Source organism: Conger conger, chromosome 7, assembly GCF_963514075.1.
Source record: "Conger conger chromosome 7, fConCon1.1, whole genome shotgun sequence".
Classification (NCBI taxonomy): domain Eukaryota; kingdom Metazoa; phylum Chordata; class Actinopteri; order Anguilliformes; family Congridae; genus Conger; species Conger conger.
Genome location: NC_083766.1, coordinates 50,824,506 through 50,845,253, shown reverse-complemented (window position 1 = coordinate 50,845,253; position 20,748 = coordinate 50,824,506). Strand labels below are relative to the sequence as shown.

General features: G+C 49.4%; 1 protein-coding gene across 1 annotated transcript in view; it reads left to right on the top strand.

Moving 5' to 3' along the window:
• The window catches only part of LOC133133752 (syntaxin-1A), a 112,757-nt gene that overhangs the window by 80,808 nt on the left and 11,201 nt on the right, over positions 1 to 20,748 (top strand). The window contains exons 7-8 of the mRNA XM_061249932.1: positions 16,301 to 16,374; positions 17,371 to 17,508. Coding sequence (XP_061105916.1) covers positions 16,301 to 16,374; positions 17,371 to 17,508 — 212 coding nt within the window. The remainder of the gene's footprint in view (positions 1 to 16,300; positions 16,375 to 17,370; positions 17,509 to 20,748) is intronic.

Here is a 20,748-nt window from a genome sequence, read left to right as displayed (position 1 = left end):
AAGAAAAGGCTGCACACACACAGCCTGGAACACACGCATACACATGCGCACACACACACACACACACACACACACACACACTCACGTGAGCAGAAATCTTTCTTCAGCAGTGCCACCTGGGCAGGCAGCGCCACAAGCACTCTCGTACATGATCTTCACACAGAAAAGTGACACCTCTCCACCCCCTCCTTCTCCACCCCCACAGCCCCTGCTTCTCCACCCCCACAGCCCCTCCTTCTCTCAAGGTCAACAGGCCCTGCTGATCCCCCCAGCAGGCTAAAGGACGACCATGGCCTCTGAGCTCCTGTGAATCCACCTAGGATTATAAAGACAGAGGGACAGATGTGTGTGTGTGGGTGTTTGTGGTGTGTATGTGTGTGTGGCACGCTGTTGTTGACGGAGTGCCTGGTCACATGTAGCCTCGCTCACCATCCTGGCACCTCTGCTTTGGAATCGGGCTCGGAGAAATGTCCTCAGGCACGGCTTGCCAGCTGGCACACTGAGAGCACACACACACACACACACACACACACACGCATACACATACACACGCGTATACGCACATACACACAGCCGTACACACACGTATACGCACACAGGCATACACACACATATACGCACAGACATAAGCACACGCATGCACACACACACATATATGCACACAGACATAAGCACATGCATACACACACGTATACGCACACAGACACAGGCACATGCACAAACACACATACACACACAGAGATATACATGCAAATACACATCTACGCATACACTAACACACACATACACACTCTCGTTCTCTTAGTCAGACGCAGCCACACACACACACAGACGCACACACAGACACAAACACACATGTATAAGCCTACCCTGTACTCACACACACACACACACTCTCTCTCTCTCTCTCTCACGTTCTTAGTCAGACACAGCCGCACACCCACACACACACACAAACGCATCCACACGCGGACACAAACACACATGTACAGACACAAATACTCAGGCACACACACTCTGTCTCTCTCTCACACACTCATACATACACCCACACACACACATTTCTTAACACCATCCATCTCTCCAGTGGCTCCCAGATCAGTCTGGAGCTGTCCTACGCTTATGGCCAGCATTATACAGCACAGAAGCACAAGGTCGGGGAACAAACAGGCCCATTTAGCATCACACAAGCCCAGAACCCCAGCATACCCACCCAGTGCTGGAGCATCCTGCCTCTGGCCGTGGTACAGTCTCTCAAACCTGGGCCCCTGATCAATGTCATTTTCCCATCAGCCCGTGGAGCAGGAGATATGAGTTAAATGAGTTATTGACTGAAATCCGATCTCTTCAGTGTGTCAGCGCGGTCTGCCTTTGATGTGTGAGGGTCGGACGTCTCTCCTGGGTGGGAAACGCACGTGGAGAGGGTGAGCCGCATAGAAATCCACATGAGTGATGGAAGATATTAGCAAGGCAGCACTTGTTTGACTCGAGGAAATGAAAAGCAAATCTGTTTCCTGATTCAAAGGTCTATTCGGACGAGAATGCTGGCTTAATGAGAAGTATAGCCTGATTTATTGTATGAAAATGCACAAATAACTTTTTTTTTCGACTTTGTTCTCTTGACTCTCGTTCTAAATCGCACAAAGTATGCTGAATGCTTGCAGTCGAGCTTCGCGTTTTCCGTTTTAGTGTTCATTTATAGTACAGTGCAAGTGAAATATAAAGCCGACTGCCACTTTGCTCCTCTCCAGATAAACAATGGGCAATTATGAGAAACAGAAATTGAAACAAAATACACATTAAAGTCAAATCGATAGTGTTACAGAAGTAACAGTGGCTACTTCAGAGCGGGCAAATTCCATGCAGTGCTTGTGCAATACATGGATTATTGTCTGAAGGAATGGAGAATGAATTGTGGTTAAATTTTTCAGTCAGGGTGCATGTATGCATTTGATGGCATTTGCATATTGTCTGGCTCAGACCTGGGTCAAATACATAATTTGTTTTGATTCAAATGCCTTTCTATGCTTTACTGAGCTTGTCTGCGGTATTGGAACCTATAAAACACTCAAAAAGTACAAACACTGCCTTCCGGTCCTCTTGGTTGGCTCAGTTGCACCAAGCAAGATCAGGCGAGCACAGAAAACTATTTGAATCCAAAACAATCACACGTTCGGTCTGGTTTGGATTTCAGGTTGCTGCTCTGTTTTCTCAGAGACGAATGAGGTAAAATGGCGGCCGGCTTTGGATTTGTTCTGGCCCGGGACTCGGCTGCGGTGCGTTGTTGGCAAACGTGCGCCTAAGTAACGAGTCTCGCGGGGGGAGAAGCGATCTCCCGCGGTCTGACGCGCTCACACCCTCCCTCTCGTTCACACCCTCCTCTCAGGTTGTCTGGGGTGAAGGACCTGCGCATGAAAAGATGAAACGCTTACATTACAATAAGCCTCGTGAATTGGTATTACCTAATGTAGTTGTTAACATGAATTAATGATTTGCAAAGACATTAATTAAGCATGAAATTAACTTTTCAATTGTTAATGTATTTGTTAACTACTAATGCATTAGCTACATTAATATTTATACATTTGCAAACCAAAGGCTATACTTCTAATTAGCTGCCCATTAACAACTAAATTAACTGATTTATTTTTTCATTCCAATACGAATAGGCATTAATTCATGTAGATGTTAACATTAATTAATAGTGTACACTATAAAAAGTTACTGTCTTTACAAGTATTTTAGTCTTAAGTAATGAAATGTCTTTTAAATTTTCTTATTCCATTGGCAAATCTTGAAATGGGTCAAACTGTCTTCATTTGCAATTTTTTTTGTCTTATTTAGCAAAAAAGTTGAATGGAGATTTTAAGTGTAATTATTTAAGTCTAAATGTAAGAATAAGATACTTGTTAAAACTGACTTATTTTTGTGTCTTGCAGTGTATAATGTTATTTCTGCTGCACCTCATCTCGAACTACTTCGCTGCTTGAAGCCTAGAATCTCCCCATTTACTAAACCCTCGTAAAATAATGAGGAAGAGATATGCATGGTGTTGCAATAGCTTGAGGATATACCAGTGTTTCCACCACACACACACACACACACACACACTCACACACTCTCCTGCCCCCTCAGAGCCCCTTTGCTTTCCACTAGTGCTCCTCAGATCCGTAAACCCACCAGATGCTGAACTGTCCTCTCTGCTTCTTAGCTACAGCAGGTTTTGGTTGGTTGGAGGACTGTCAGGTGCTATACTGCACTGCAAGATATCTCAGAGAATCTGGCGAATCTAAAGATCTGTGACATCACTTCCTGTCTCACAACAGGGTGCAGTGGTTCACACAGAGGCTGAGTAGAGCTCTAGAGCCGGGCGGGTAGGCCAGCGTGCGCTAACCGGGTTTGACAGGGCCAGTGGAGCTTTCCCCCCCTTCTGTCTCCCCGGCCTATCAGAATGGGCCCTCGCAGGGAAGGCAGCCAGTGGGAGAGCTGAACAGCTGACCTCACCCTGCTGATGCTGATCCCCCCCGCCAAGTTAATGTAGAACCGCAGGTCTTTGTGCTGAGTTGCGTTTAAGTGAGCGGCCATGATGTCACCTTCTCTGACACATACCAAGAGAACCGTGAAACCTCGGAGAATGGTGCCTACTGTCGTCCTTGGCTAATGACTGGTCTCCAAGGACTAGCGACTAGAGCAGAGATAGGCAACCCCAGTCCTGGAGGGCTGGTGTTTATGCAGGATTATAGCAAGGATGGGCAACCCCAGTCCTGGAGGGCTGGTGTTTATGCAGGATTATAGCAGGGATGGACAACTCTAGTCCTGGAGGGCTGGTGTGTATGCAGGATTATAGCAGGGATGGACAACTCTAGTCCTGGAGGGCTGGTGTGTATGCAGGATTATAGCAGGGATGGACAACTCTAGTCCTGGATGGCTGGTGTGTATGCAGGAATGTAGCAGGGATGGGCAACTCCGGTGCTGGAGGGCTGGTGTGTATGCAGGATTGTAACAGGGATGGGCAGCTCCAGTCCTGGAGGGCTGGTGTGTATGCAGGGTTTTGCTGCCACCAGTTACCCTGGCTCAATCAGCTAATTAGCCACATGCACATGATTGATTCACTCATAAATTAGACCGCCACGAAATGCTACAAGACAAGAACATTTATGACCTGCTGTTTATATCATGGAATGTGGCTAACGATGACAGATCGTGTAAATGATTGGGCTAATTACGAAATTAAGAGCAGAAGTTGGTCTGAAATCCAGAAACAGATAAAGCTCTCCTTGCCTATCCCTGGCCTAGAGACTCAAATGGGGTTTGTCAAAATGACAGGTTAAAAATCACAGAGATGCCCCTATCAGCATGCACGGACACACGCTCTGATTGTTCCTCTCCACTGATTGGAGGACAGGCCCAACTGAATCCTCCCGTCCAGCCGTCTGCGAGCCTGGTTTTGGAGAGCTGCAAGTTCGGCTGGCTATTGTTTTCACTTTAAAATGAGCACCCAGTTCAGATCCAAGTAACCAGGTGGGGTGAGTTAACCCTGTAATCAACTGCTCTAATTGCTGAATTAAGTGCAGAGTAACAACAAAAACCAAATAATGGTATTTGTGTACTTTTTGTGTTCAATAGGAAGGAAAACAATGGAAACTGAAATGTTGCTCTTGTTACAAATGCAGATGCCGTACTTCTAACAGTATGCTGAGTGAGGAGTCCTAGCGTGTGGTTTGTTCTTCATCTTTCTTATGCAGACAGGAGCATTTGTGCCTCTGGAAGTATGAAAAAAAAAAATCCTTGGAAATGAATGATAATGAGGTGAAAATGAGATATGGAATGCTCCAATCAGTGTCCCTACACTGCTGTCTCCATGGCAACCCATCAGAGCCTGTTCCCTGTTTTAGGGGAGGGGGTAGCGGTATAGACTCTAACCCTCCACACCTGCCCCCCCCCCCATCCACTACCAGGAAATACTGCTGTCCACCAACCACTGATCCTGCCAGCACCCCCCTTCCCACACCCCCCAAATGTAGTCATTCCACCAGATGCATGAGTCACAGTGATAAGACATTGGAGATCTGGGGCACGTTCAATCAGAAAACATTTCGCCATAATAAACGATATGTTTCCTCCCAACCGTGCGCAACGTTTTTCAACAGCTATCAGGTAATGTTTACTCCCGTGGGTGTGTTGGGGGTGTAGCGCGAATCAATAATGTAGGCCTACGCTTCAAGGCCCGGAGAACATACTCAGACGCCATAGTAGCGTGGCACCTACGTCAGTCAGTCCGCCCACGGTCTGCAATAGGCCGTTCAACGCGCCACTGTTTCTGTTTAAATAGACGCTATGCCACGTTTCGAACATGACCCGGGTTAGATCTGATTCTCTTACACACAGATGCCACAGATACAGTAACACCCCGGGGGCCCTGTATTGATCTTGGTAACGCAGACAGCCCCACTCCCCACCTCCACCCAGCCTTCCAGCGTGTGGAATCAGAGCCGGGGATAAGCCCCCCGCTCAAGGCCACTGTGGGGGGATATACAGGCCCTGCATTCCCCTGGAGATCTGGGGATCACTTTTACTGGGGAAAAGCACCGGTCCACTGCCACATTCATATTTCATAGCACCCTTTGAGAGAACTGTTTATGTCGGCCCATTTGTGTGTGACTGCATGTGCATGTGTGAAAGTGATTGAGTGAGTGTGTGTGTGTGTGTGTGTTAGTGTGCCTATGTGTGAAAGTGATTGAGTGAGTGTGTGTGTGTTAGTGTGTGTTCAACTGCATGTGTGTAGGCCCATTTGTGCGTGACTGCAGGTGCCTTTTGTGGAAGTGATTGATTGAGTGTGCGTGTCTGCGTGCCTGTGCGTGAAAGTAATTGAATGTGTGTGTGTGTGTGTGTGTGTCAGTTGGTGAGAGTGTAGGCTCCACTAGTAATTGCTTGTTCTCTGCTATAAGAGCTGCAGCTGAAGAGGCCTTCACGGTGCCAGGGAGGTTAGCGCCGTGTCCCTGCTATTAAAATGGCCGCCCTCAGGGAGACCGATCAGGGTCAAGTGTAAGCCTGCGTCCACCGGGTGCAGTCATCAGCAGAGTGGCAGAGCTTCCTGTGCTGCTCTCCAACAGGATTCAGACAGGGACTCCAGCTGACTGTGAAGCCTGTCGGCACCAGTCAGTCACACGGTATCCAAAGATATGGAAACGCATCTCACCCTCGACGTCTGATTAAAGCGCCGGGTACCTGCTCACCCAAATAGGTTTTCGTTTGATGTCCTGTTCCCCCTTTGTCCTGTTTAGTAAAGCCAAGGTGGCTGTACAGACCGTTTTCTCGTTGGAATCTGAGAGAACGGTCACAGTGCAATAAAAGCAGCGGTGGGCGGGGGAGGACAGAGGCTGGGGAGCTTTGGCGAGCGTCGTGTAACGGCATGCGATCTACTTGTGTAGTTTGAAAAGAAATACACGATATAAGTCTCACTAGAAGAGTAAAATATGTGTTATTTTGCACTGCTCTTCTCTCAGCACCCACATGCGGTGCGGTGGCCTAGGCACGATCTCTGCCGTCTGATTAATCGGACACCCGGGCAATTTGATGCGTTGCTAATGCGGCGCGATTGAACCGATGGCGTATTTTACGGTGCTGTTACCCTCGCTTGACTCCGGGGTTTTTTTGAGGGGCTTGAAGAGCGCTAATTGAGGCCTGTTTAAAAACGCGGCGGCGGAGTCGTGCGGTTTTCCACCTCTGCGAACGCTCCGGCTCCTGCCATTATCCGCTCATCCCACGCGGGGCTTTTCCCGGTTAATTAGGGCCTGTCCTGTTTAATAACGCTTCCCAGCCCCGACGCTGGCTCAACACTTTCCCTGGCTTTCGTCAGATCTTCTTCCTTTTGCAGCACATCTGCTTGTGTTTGACTATGATCTCAGGGGACGTACACGCACATACCCCGTGCTCACTCACACACACACACACACACACACACACACTCCACGCATTGCACACACACACACACACCCCATGCTCACACACACACACACACACACACACCCTGTGCATACACCTACACCACACCACACATGAACACACACACTGAACACACACACTGCACACACGCAAAACACCACAGATGTGCATACACATGTAAAAAGAGACACGCACTAACTCTCAAAAAGTTGTGTTTCAACAGACACACACACACACACTCACACACACACACACCTAAACCTTATATCAGAAGTTATTAAGAGTTTATATGCCAGCCAAACCCGATATTAGTCTGTGTCTCATTATTCACAAACGGAGCTCACCGTCCTGGCAACCTAATTCCTGGGCTGAGTGCTCAGATACCCCTCCTCGCAGGAGATGAAGTGCCATCAGCTCAGAGCTGAAGCCGGAATTACGCCGAAATCATATGCGTGGAAGAGCTGTGTGAAAACAGACTGACATGAAATGTCCCTGAAAAACAACATCACCTTGGATTGAGAGCCCAGATCAAAATGGCTGCCAGAGCACTGTTTTTTTTTTATTTTTTTATTTTTTTTTACACTTCTCCATTGCTGGATTGGAGTTGTGACATTTGTATTAATACGCATTTATTTTGAGTGCCATGACGGTATCTACTTGGCCACATTTGCTATTCATTTACGGGGTTGGGCGATGTGCAGTGGTCCAATATGAATTTATGCTCTCTACTTTTCTGTTTAATAACAATATGTATATTCCCTTATGTTGTCTCATTCTAACTGTCCTGAGCTTAGCAGACACTGCTTGTGTATTCATAGAAATGTGTGTTGAGGTTACCAAAAGGTTTATTTTGGTAAGCCTATCGTTTGGCCTTTGTCTCTGACTGTTTTTTTTTCTTTTTCTTTTTATTTCTCAACCTCATAACAGCTTTTGACTTTCATTGGCACAACTCTGGTCTTCATGTTGGGAAACCGCAATAAAAGACTCCAAAGGCAATCAAAGCCTAGAATCAAGAATAGATACTGAAAATGTTATTTTTCTGTACCTGCAACAAGGAAGCAACTGAACTCGCCATGTTATGGTGCCCGGAAATGGGGGGGATGTATTAAAAGGACTGTAATTTCTGCTCCTCCCAATCACTGGATATGAATGCATATGCCCTTAAGTTAAGACTGACACTAAGCCTCACATTCATTGTTCAATTTCAGATCCAATATGCTGGAGTACAGAGCCACAGAAATGAAATTGTGTCCAAATACTGACAGGCTGCATTGTAGATATTCATATCCAGACAAAAAAACATTGTTAAGAGCAGACGAAGAAAGCGGGGAGAATCTACTGAATTGGTACCTATAGTCAGTATGTCAGGACTGTTCTCCTGCTTTTGGAATAGTATTGCAGCAGTGCCGTATGCGGCTTCATATCAGATAAACTCCGCAGGATGGCAGGACCTTGGAGCAGGTTGCCAAGGATGCAGAGATACCTTCAGCCTACAGTTCATTTTGTGCATTTGTGTGTTTGGTGTTCAGCCTTATCTAAATCCAGCTCGGTATGAATTTGAAGTTTGATCGGAAGGAGATGTGTACCCTGCTGTGAAATCCAGCCATACCAGCTTGACCAGCTTTAAAATTGAGCTGGTTAAACTGGTCATAAGCTGGTCTAGCTCGTTATGAGCTGGTCAACCAGCTAATGCTGCGGTCTCTTGAGCTGGTCAAACCATATCAATCTGGGAGCTGGTCTGGAATGGTCAGCTAGCTACCAGCTGTTTCACCTCACCTAGCTTGAGATGTGTTTTTCTGCAGGATGTACAGAAAGATAAATGGCAGGTGGAATGTTTAGAGGGAGAGACTTGGGAAAGACTGGTTAAATTACCCCCACAGGGTCGAAGCGTAAACGCTCTGTGTCGCTGGGTTCCCACCGCTTTCACTTCCTGTCTTTACGGATCGATCCGTACAGGCCAGTCACTCTCAACAGGAAGTGTGCTCAGCTGGGGGTCCCAGGGGATGGGAGCCGTCCCACATGCCGTTCCGCCCGTCGGTAGTGAATATGTTGCCACAGAATTTGCACAGCTCAGAGAGTTACCCCCCCCCCCCTCCCCCGCGGTGCGTTGCAGGTGTGTGGCAGGCAGGAAATGAGAGAGGAGTTGAGTCAATATTGGACCAGGCCGAGCTGACAACAAGCCTGTCGCATGGGAGCGGATCGCTGCCGCTGTCTCAAAACCTCCGCCGTCACGACAGACCATGCTTCCCCAAACCGCCCCGCGACGGACCTGCGGCCGTGCCGCCAAGCCCTGACCCCGGCCTGACCTCGGCCTGACCCCACCCTGACCTCGCCCTGACCCCACCCTGACCCCGGCCCATCCTAAAAGTGAACTTTTGTAGCTTCCAGCAGACTCAGGGTAACTGAAACCGCATTTTAGTTTCATCTCCAATGACACGGGAGGCCTTGAGGTCAACTGACAATAATTGTCTCCTTTTAATAAAGGCGGTTCATGGTTTGGCCAGTATAGTTTTGTTTTCTCCTCAAGTATGTCGTCGGTTTGTTTGAAAATTTCCAGAGGGAATGTCATTTCTGTTCTGAGCGAGTGTTCCTCCGTTGCCATGCTGCTGTTGCCGTAATGACATGTGACAGGGGAGTGGTGGAGGGAGACGTGTTAAGGAAACGTCACAGCCCATCCTGCATCAGTATTCAGCACTGTCACCGCTCTGACCCTAATCTCCATCCCTCTCTCACCACTCTCTCTCTCTCCTGCTCCCTCTCTCTCACCACTCTCTCTCTCTCTCTCTCCTGCTCCCTCTCTCACCACACTCTCTCTCTCTCTCTCCTGCTCCCTCTCTCTCACCACTCTCTCTCTCTCTCTCCTGCTCCCTCTCTCACCACACTCTCTCTCTCTCCTGCTCCCTCTCTCACCACTCTCTCTCTCTCTCTCCTGCTCCCTCTCTCACCACTCTCTCTCTCTCTCTCTCTCCTGCTCCCTCTCTCACCACTCTCTCTCTCTCTCCTGCTCCCTCTCTCACCACTCTCTCTCTCTCTCCTGCTCCCTCTCTCACCACTCTCTCTCTCTCTCTCTCCTGCTCCCTCTCTCTCACCACTCTCTCTCTCTCTCCTGCTCCCTCTCTCACCACTCTCTCTCTCTCTCCTGCTCCCTCTCACCACTCTCTCTCTCTCTCCTGCTCCCTCTCTCTCACCACTCTCTCTCTCTCTCCTGCTCCCTCTCTCACCACTCTCTCTCTCTCTCTCTCTCTCCTGCTCCCTCTCTCATCACTCTCTCTCTCTCTCTCTCTCCTGCTCCCTCTCTCACCACTCTCTCTCTCTCTCCTGCTCCCTCTCTCACCGCTCTCTCTCTCTCTCCTGCTCTGTCTCTCACCGCTCTCTCTCTCTCTCCTGCTCTGTCTCTCACCGCTCTCTCTCTCTCTCTCCTGCTCCCTCTCTCTCACCACACACACTCTCTTGCCCCTTCTCTCTCTCCTCCATGCCATCTCTCCTCTCTTACATTCTCTTTCTTTCTATCCTTCATTCTCTTTCTCCATCTCTTTCTTTCTTTCTCTCCCTCCTCTCTCTCTCTCTCTTCCCCTCACTTTCTTGTTCTCTCTCCCTCTCCCTCTGTCACTCTCTCACTCACTATCCCTCCACCCTTCCTCTCTCTCTCCCTCTCACTCTTCCTCCCCCTCTCTCACTCTCTCGCTCTCACTCTATCCCTCTCCCTATCTCCTCCCTATCTCTGCCCCCCAGTTGGCAGTGTTGGATCAGGCGTTGTTGTAATCCGCATGCTTCTCCTCGTACGCACTCTCTCCCCTGGGCCCGACCCGGCCAGACCTGTCCCTGCTCTGATTACCTCTCCTGGGGTGGGTTCTGAGTCAGCCCCGGGAGGGGCGCATGATTGGCTCCGGTGAGCGGTGGGCGTTCGGGTACCGGCGGTAACCTCCCGTTGTTATTGGGGCGAGCAGCTGGGCTTTACCGCGAGCTAACAGCCAGACGCCACTCATCCCCGACCGCCGGCTCCCAGTCAGCGGTTAACAAAAGAGTAAAGTAAATATTGTTTATTTGCTGCATGTCTGATGGAAGCGGCGTTATTTTTCACGTCGGATACGAGGGAGGAAGCGGCCCCAGGCTGTCCGTACCGACGCAGCGGACTCTAATGGCACTTTACACTCAGTCAGAGGATCCGTCACGCGGCACAGCAACCATTCATCCGTCTGTCAGAGTCTGTCAGAGTTAGTGTGTGTGTGCCTATGCGTTAGTGTGTGTGCCTGTGTATGTGTGTGTGTGTGTGTGTGCCTGTTTGTGTGAGTGTGTGTGTGTCTGTTTGTGTGTGCCTGCTTGTGTGTGTGTGTGTGTGTGTGCATGTATGCGCGAGTGCTTGCTTCTGTAAGTGTGCATTAGTGTGTGTGTGTGCCTGCTTCTGTGAGTGCATGTGTGTGTTAGTGTGTGTGCCTGCTTGTATGTGTGTGAGTGCCTGCTTCTGTGACTGTGTGTGTTAGTGTGCATGTGTGTGCGCCTACTTGTGTGTGTGTGTACCTGTGTGTGTGAGTGTGTGTGTGTGTATCTGTGCGTGTGTGTGTGGGTGCATGCTTGCATCTGTATGGCTGTCTAAGTGCGTGCATGCTGGTGTGCTTACGTGTGTGTGTGTGCGTCTGTACCGCTGTGTGTGGGCTTTGTGCATGTCTGTGACTGAGAAAGTGTGCGAGAGAGAGAGGGGCTAATGGAGCTAATGGAGGGGGTGCAGCTGAAGTGGTCGAGCCCTGTGGAAGCACAGAGAGACGAGGGGGGGGGGGTGGAATAGGGGGGGAGGAAATTGGCTTTGGAGGCGAGGGGGCGGGCAGTGCGGGACCCGGCGATCCATCCATGTCTCGGAGCGTTTGGGGCGGACGGGAGTGTTAATGAATACAATCGCACCCCCCCTTCCCCTCCCCGCACACACACACACACACACACACACACTCACACACCACCCGCACACACACACACACACACACACACACTCACACACACTCCGCCCGCACTCTCGCCCCTGACCAGCAGGTCCTGTAAGATTCCATAAAAACAGAAACGCGCCGCTCCAAAACGGAGGGACACTCACGCCGTGTCGGCCGGGCGTCACGTGATCCCCTGTAGAGCTGATGTGAGTCACTGTGACCTCATCACTGCCGCTCGCCAAGGAGGAATAATTGACCTCGCCCCTGCCAGGCAATCAGGACCGAGCTGCTTAAAATGTACGCGCTCGTGCTTTATCTCCGGACTGGTGTGGCTGAGGGGAATTGATGCCTGAAGTGGGTGGGCCGGGCAGGGGAGGGAGGGGGAGACGTGGGTAGTGTAGTTTAATTAGTCGGTAGGCTCTGGGGCTCTGAGTCTGGGGGGGGTCAGGTTTGTTGTTTGTCCTGTCTGACAGAGTGAGTTGGAGGGACTGTGCTTGGAGGAATTTAAATGATATGAGGACCTGTGCTAATTCATTTGGGCCATGCTGTGGTATCACACACACACACACACACTATCTCACTCTCTCTGAAACACACACACACTCTCTCACTCACACACATACACACACACTCTCTCACTCTCTCTGAAACACACACACACACTCTCTCACTCTCTCTGAAACACACACACTCTCTCACTCTCTCTGAAACACACACACACACTCTCTCTCACACATACACACACACTCTCTCACTCTCTCTGAAACACACACACACACTCTCACTCTCTCTGAAACACACACACACTCTCTCTCACACACATACACACACACACACTCTCTCACTCTCTCTGAAACACACACGTGCTCTCTCTCTCACACACACACACACACACACACACACTCTCTCACTCTGTCTGAAACACACACACACACACTCTCTCACTCTCTCTGAAACACACACACTCTCTCACTCTCTCTGACACACACGTGCTCTCACCCAAACACACAGTCTCTCTTTCTATGACACACTCACACACACATGCATGCATATGCGCTCTCTCTCACACACATACACACAGTCTCTCATTCTTTCTGACACACACACAGACGCTCGCTCACTCTCACCCAAACACACAGTCTCTCTTTCTCTCTGACACACTCACACACACACACATGCACACGCTCACTCTCTCTCTCACACACACACACACACTCACACAATCAAACATGCACATATACATACACACAGATGCTCGCTCACTCTCACCCAAACACACAGTCTCTCTTTCCCTCACACACATGCATGCACATGCTCACTCTCTCTCTCTCTCTCTCTCACACACACACACACACACACACACACACACTCACACAAACATGCACATATACACACACACACACACACACACACTTGCTTGCATTGACAACAGAAATAGACTTCTGCACCAAACACACCCACACACTCGTGCACACTGATAATAATCAAGGCACATGTACATGGATACAGACATGCACATATGAAAGCCCAACACATGCATACACAAATATGAACACACATGCATACACACACATGCATACACACAGTCAGACACGCACATGCATGCACACATATGAACACACACATGCATGCACACACAGATGAACACGCATGCATAAACACACATGCATACACACAGACACACGTGCATACACAGTCAGACACACACACGTGCATACACAGTCAGACACACACACACACACATGCATACACACGCATACACACAGACAGACATACACAGGCATACACACATGCCTACACACAGACAGACACATAAATGTGCATACACACAAACACAAACATGCATACACACAGTCGGCTGTCCCCAAAGGTATGAGATATTGGGCTTTTAGGCAGTTCCCCCACACTGTGCCATTGTGTAGGTTAGTCAGACCACCTTTAGCCCTGTATGGCTGAATTACACTCCAAAAGGCCCAACACCGTGTCGGTATGAAATGACTCATGGTGTGCAGCCAGCGTTTTACTGAAAACAACGTCACCATCTGGAGCGATAGGACCAAACAGCCTTCCTGGAAAAGCAGTTCCGCTGAATATCTCCGGATTGAATCTCGGTAGCTGTTCAGGCCGCACTCCCTGCTGTCCACACTCCCGAAACGGCCAGAAAGGAATCTTTTCATTGTAAACCCATGTCCCCCCCACTCCCTTGCTGGTCGTGCTGCCTTTGTTATGCTTTCATATCATTCTGCTCTCATACAGTGCTTGGAGTAAGAGCCACAGGAAGCACTATGCCAGGGATCATCAAATCATGGTCCTCGAGGGCAGAGAACTGCTGGTTTCCCACCCTCCCTTTAGCTGGGAGTCAGGTGTGAAGACAAACTGGCCAATCAGTAGCACTAACCATTCGGATAATTGCCTGTGATAAAAGACAACCAGGGCTGAATGGACAGCCACGTTTCAGACTGAAGTGCCAGCCTGAAAAGTGTCCTCTTTCCCTGGGCTGTGGAACAGCACCTTTAACCACTCTGTTCCCACCGCTCAGAGTGATTCATGTGTGCTGATGACTGTATGTTTCAGCTGACAGTTCACAGTGTGGAGTTGAGTTTGTGTAGTGACTAAACTGGCCATCTGCATTATTGTCAGAGTAAAACGGCTCATGATTATCAGTGTTGTAGTACCTCTGGCCCAAACTACCTGTTCACCATGCGGGACTGGAGCAGTGGTGAGCCGTGGTCTGTGTTAGCGGCAGTGGGCGTTAACAGTGGAGGTCCGGCCCCAGGCAACCACCCCACCACGCATTCCTCACACCTCCAGGGCACTGATAATCCACTCACACCGTCAAAATGAGAAAGCTGTTGGGTACAATGTTCGCGCAGCTCAGTGAAAAGCTAAAGCTCTGTGTGTTTCCCAGTTTCTGTGGAGCCCTAGTGTGCATGGAGTCTGGGTGCTCCTCAAAGTCTCATGTTCTATGTGGTTCTCTGGTACAGTGTGATTCTCAAAATTCTAGATCTTCCTCGGGTTCTGTGTGATTCTCAGGTTCTGGGTAGCTCTCTGGTTCTGTGTTTCTGCAGGCTGCAGTTTAAGGCTGAGGTCTGAGAACTGTGCGGTACATTCCTCTGAAACGCCATCGCACAGGGAGGCAGGCAGCGGTGTGTCGTGCCCTGGCCTTTCCCAGAGCGGCTGATGGATGGGGCTGTCACCTCCTCCCTCTCTCCCGCTACATGACCACCCGCTGTTAAAGCGGCCCATTCATCTCGCACCGCGCGTCGAGTGCTTCCCTCCTCCACTCCTCCACAGGTCGCGTTCACTACGTCTTCGGGAGGCGACCTCAAGACTGTCGACGTCCCGAACGAGGCGCCGCGGCCGCGTTTAAGCGGAGGAGCGTCCGCCAGGTTAGGCCTCCAGGTGTCGACACACACACTCGCCAGGGCTCACCGAATCCGCCCGCCCCCGGGCCCGTGTCTCAGCGAGGCTCTATAAATAGCAGCTCCGCGGTCGTTAGCCAGGCAGACGCTGGCTGGCTGGACTGTAATTAATCGCGCGCTGATGCCTCCGGGGCCTGACAGGCTGCTTAATTGCCCGGATGGTGCTGGGAGGGGGGGGGGGGGGGCCTCGCTCTGCCCCGGCACCTGACGGATGGACTTCCTGCGAGCGTCCCGAGGACTCTCATTTACCCTGTCGGCGTGACATCCCCGCCACACGTGCGTCCGGCAGGCCCAGATTACACGCTTCTCCGGGGAGAGGGAGCGGTATGTAATTCAGGATGGGATGTATCATCTCATTTAGCCATGGACTTCAGTGTTGGCTGATTGGATCTTGGTTAGAGACCATGATTAGTCTTTGCATGGCCATTCATATGATGTCATGGGTGCAGTCTTAAGCAACAAGTTTCAAAAGCTTGCCTCCTTGCCTAAGGAGCATCCGCCATCTCTGTTTGTGCAGTAATGTTTTGTGAATGAACTTGCCGTGAACTGGATAGTTTTGAAAACAAAAGGCACAAGCCTTCCAACTGGGTGTTTGAGTTCCTGTCACGTCATTTCTGGCTCTGGATGGTGGTCTGCATTAGCGAGGCAACGATTGGCCCAACCATGGAATGACAGGGGGGTCTCCTGTCGGTCTTGTCCCTCTCTAGCGGCCACTCCTGGTCAGGTCGGGTGTGTGCCGATCCACAAACCCAGAATAAGCCAACCTCGTAATCCTGCAGTGACGTGGGCAGTGTGTAATTTGGGGTGCATCTGCTGGGTGGAAGAGAATCGCTTCTACAGCGATCTCTTCCCAAAGTCGGCTGGGATAGAAATGGGGGATATACTGTAATACACTTAAAATTAAAATGCAGTTTTTATTAAAGTTGTGTGTGCTGTTGTTTCAGGCTGGTGTTGGGTCACTGTGTTGGTGTGCCCAGCAGGGCTCCAGTGTTCATTGGTTTGTTTGTGTTGTTTCAGCCGGCAGGAACACGACCAACGAGGAGCTGGAGAGCATGTTGGAGAGTGACAATCCTGCCATCTTCACTTCGGGGGTGAGTGTCTAAGCACACACACACGCACATATACACACACATACTCACACACACACGCAGTCGCACAGACACACGTACCCACATATGCCCTCGCAGCGCACACACTCACACACAAACATGTACACACACACACACACACCTGCACACCTGCACTCAGTGCCACCCACCGTTCCTGCCCAGCTGTGCTCCTCTCCCAGACTCTCTCCCTTTACTCAGCACACAAAGCAGCTGTGACACTGACGGCCTTTCAATCACACCAAGACTGCACCCCCCCCATCCCCCCGGCCCGTCCCCCGGCCCGTCCCCCTCCCTGTCCCCCCACCCTCACGGAAAGGTGAGAAATGCCCACCGTGCAGAAGCGTGAGATTCCCCAAAACAGGGCCCCCGCGGCCCCTGTAACGAGTCCCCAGTGCCACTGCTGTACAAACAGGAGCGGAGCGGGGCGCGGGGCTTGTGTACCAGCTGCCCGAGCTCAGCAGACACCTGCTGTAATCCTCCCCCAAAACGTGACCCCGTGGGAGATGAGCTCCCTGTCAGCTCCCCAGAGCCCACCTGGGTCTGCTGTACTGGGGGAGTGTGGGGCGCGCTCGGGGGGGCTATTAAAAACATCCGCCAACTTCCACCAACATCCGCCAACATCACCGCAGGAAGGGCCTCTCAACACAGAGAGAGAGAGAGAGAGAGAGAGAGAGAGAGAGAGAGAGAGAGAGAGGCAGTGGAAGCAAAACCAGCCCACCCACCTATCATCATGGGTGGGTTACACAAAATAATGCTGGCCTGCTCTCGTGATTGGAAGTGTGGGTGAGTGTTTGTGTGTTGTCTGTGCGTGTGCTTGATTGAGAGAAAGGAGTGTGGGCTTGTGTGGACCACAGCACAGTCGATCCACTCTCATTCTCTCTCTCTCTCTCTCTCTCTCTCCCTCTCTCATTCTCTCTCTCTCTCCCTCTATCATTCTCTCTCTCTCTCCCTCTCTCATTCTCTCTCTCCCTCCCACAGATCATCATGGACTCCAACATCACCCAGCAGGCCATGAACGAGATCGAGACCCGGCACACCGAGATCATCAAGCTGGAGAACAGCATCCGCGAGCTGCACGACATGTTCATGGACATGGCCATGCTGGTGGAGAGCCAGGTGAGGAGAGACCTCCTCCGTCCCAGGGTCCCTCTCGGGCCTCTCCGCCTCCCAGGGCCTCGCACAGCCAAAGCTGAACCACACCGAGCCAGGAAAGCATAAGTAACCACTGCACGGACGTAGCTTTAGCTTGGATATTGGAGGGTGGAGATGCATAGACCCCCAAAAATTGCAACCCTGTAGGGGGGTCCGGGGGCCCTAAGAACAGCTGTGAAATGATCTGGTGAATTCTCTGGGGAAATTGAACATTTATTTCTGTGGCTTTATTATGGTAAATTATTTTTCTCAGGTATATTATTGGGGAGGGTGGGGTGTTTGGCCTGTTTTGTAATATCCTCCCCATAAATGACTCCCATGATTCACTGGGGTTTGGGTTGGTTTGCATTGGTTCAGCCCTCACTTGTACCCACGAATGCCTTTGGGGAAGGCCGGAGGCTTGAGCGGTTGAAATGCGCTCGGAGTAGTTCTGCGGGAACCCTGAACTCAGGAGGAATATTTAAGGGGACGCGCGAGTGGCGCACGTTTTTTAGCGGTCCTCCGTACCGCGGGCCGACGGTAGCAGGGGAGACCGGGCCCTGCCGTCTGCCGGGGCCTCGGAGCGCTCCAGGCAGCGGCGCGGTGCTGTCAGCCAGCCTCGTCCCGCAGGCCGTGATCTAATGGAGCCTGATCACCGGCTCCGTGTTCCTCCCCGGCAGAACCGCCCGCCTGCAATCTGGGTCACGGCGCACGTTACGTCAGCACCTCCCGACTAACCACCAGGCCTGGTGTTGAAATCGCGTTGTACACGAATGCCGATACTTGCTCAATAAGTGGTCGGGTTTGATTTGACCTGTAAGAGGTATAAGGAAGATCTCTGACTTGGTTAAAATAGTGTCTATTTATAGGAACAGGAAATACGTGAAATGTATTCTGGAGTTAGTCCGAACCCAGAACCTTTGCGGTGACTGCTTTTTATAAATTCCTAAGCCTTCAACAGAATGATACTTTACACAAGAATAGAGGCACAGTGAATGTGTGACACCTGTCAATTCGGCTGGTGTGTATTGGCCATCCTGTGGTGACTTGGGTAGTTCCTAGTCTCTGATTCCCAGCCACTATTCTACCATTAATCAGTGTGTTCCAGCTGTAATTGCGATAAGATCAAGGGTTGTGTTGCAGGCAGACGTAATGGCATCAGAGACTGATATTTCTTACTGGGGCGAGATTCTTTTTTACTTACATGATGTAAGTACAATACAAAGGCACTGTATAGGTCTTGCAAGAAAAACCCCCAGTCTGTACTGGGCAGGTGGAATACCCAGTGTTTTGGTTTCATGATCTTTCACTTGGTTAGAAAATCTGTAAAATATTTATATCTAGGTCTGCATTAAATTTTATAGGTCTAGATATTACTTTAAAACGGCTGCACAACTCTGGTCCTCAAGGGCCGCTCTGCGTACTGGTTTTTGTTCCAACCAATGGCCTTGTTTTTGATTTGCTGACCGCTGTATGAATTACCGTGGTTCAAGCCTGTACTTGAGCACAGTAAAATCATTAGGATACACTTGCAGTCTGCAGCTGTAGCCAGTACTCATACACATGTCAAATAAGATATGATTGAGTCAATTAAATAATTAAGACCAGAAGTTGGCATAAAATCCTGAAATTGATCGCCCCTTGTTGTGTACCCCTGCTGTAAGACTGAAAATCTAAATCCAGTTGCTAGCTGTGTAGTTTCAATCCTGTTATGCTCCTTGTGAACACGGAAACTATTTTAAGACATAATGCCACCAATTTGTCTCCCCTTGTTTTCTCAGATTGTACTTCAGTGATAGCATCTTTTTCAAGCCCCTACTCAAACAATCATCCCGTTTGCACCACCTCAATAATCTAAGGTGATGAAGTAATTGCCAGTAATTAAGCACAGATGATGATTGACAGAAATGTTTACAAGCGACACTCGCATGTTAAATGCGGTTTGACTACTTACTACTGCTGACGTGCTGCAGTATTTTTTAATGTTGCAGCAGGGCATGCTAGGTTTTGTTGGAAGCAGTGGAAAATGTCTACATTAAAAATTAGAGCAGTTATATTACATTTATCTTGCACAAAAGAGTTTAAAACATTAATGATTCAACTAATGTACTAATCATGGTCTTCAAGTAAGACTTTAAATAGAATCAGGAGTCTTAGTGCTGGGTTAAAACAAAAACCTGCATACCTCCCTATCAGCCGACAAGATTGAACACTCCTTATATGGATGCATTTTTCTTTTTACTGCGGTAATACTCACTCCTGGTCCTGGAGAGCCACAGAGTCTGCTGCTTTTAGTTTTTCCTTAAGATCAGCGACCCATTCAGTCCCAAGAAACCAGATGACCATAGAGTTAACTATGTAATCAACTGCTTTAACTTATTAAATGCTGAGCTCTGAGCAACACCAAAAGCCAGCAGAGCCTGCAGCTCTCCAGGACCAGGAGTGAGGACCACATGCTTTTCATAGCATTTAAACTTCCATGCTTGTTCACTTTCCTTCCTCACTCTCCCCATATTAGAACAACTAATTGGTTCTATAAATGCCTCAATTAGAAACTCAATTATACAATCAACTGTGCAGTTGGAGTGGTCACGTGGCAGGGGCAAGCTGGACCTAACAATGACACGCACATACTTTAGCCGAGGTGCGGTTTGTGTGAAAATGACTTTTCCGTAGGATCTTAATCGGGGGGTGTCTACCGTTGTCACATCTTACTTTTGTCCTTGAAGAATGTCTTTTCTTCAGAGTGGTGCTGAAACCCTTTATCTCATGATTAATGTGCGTGGCCATGAATTCATTAGTCAGATATGTGCATTCAAGTCCAAATCCTGGGGTGAGAAATGTGTGTTTTAACACGAATGCTTAATTAGGTAATCCATTGACAAATAGTCCTGTAGTGACTTTATCCACTGCATTGTTCTATTTTTCCCTTGAGCTGTTCCCTCTAGATTTTCTGTAGCCGTAATAGGTTTTTTTAAGCACTGGGTTTAAGCACAAATTTTCACTTGCTTGGGTCCTATATGTGCCATTTACCCTGGCCAAATTTCACTTGGTAAATAACTAATGCATCGGCATGGCAACCATCATCAGTATACAGTACTGTGCAAAAGTCTTAGGCACCTGTATAACATTCTGTTCAGATAAGATTCTTTGAAAAACAATTCAATGAAAGGTCCTAAATAAGTGTACTATACATTTTACATTACATTTTAGTAATTTGACCGA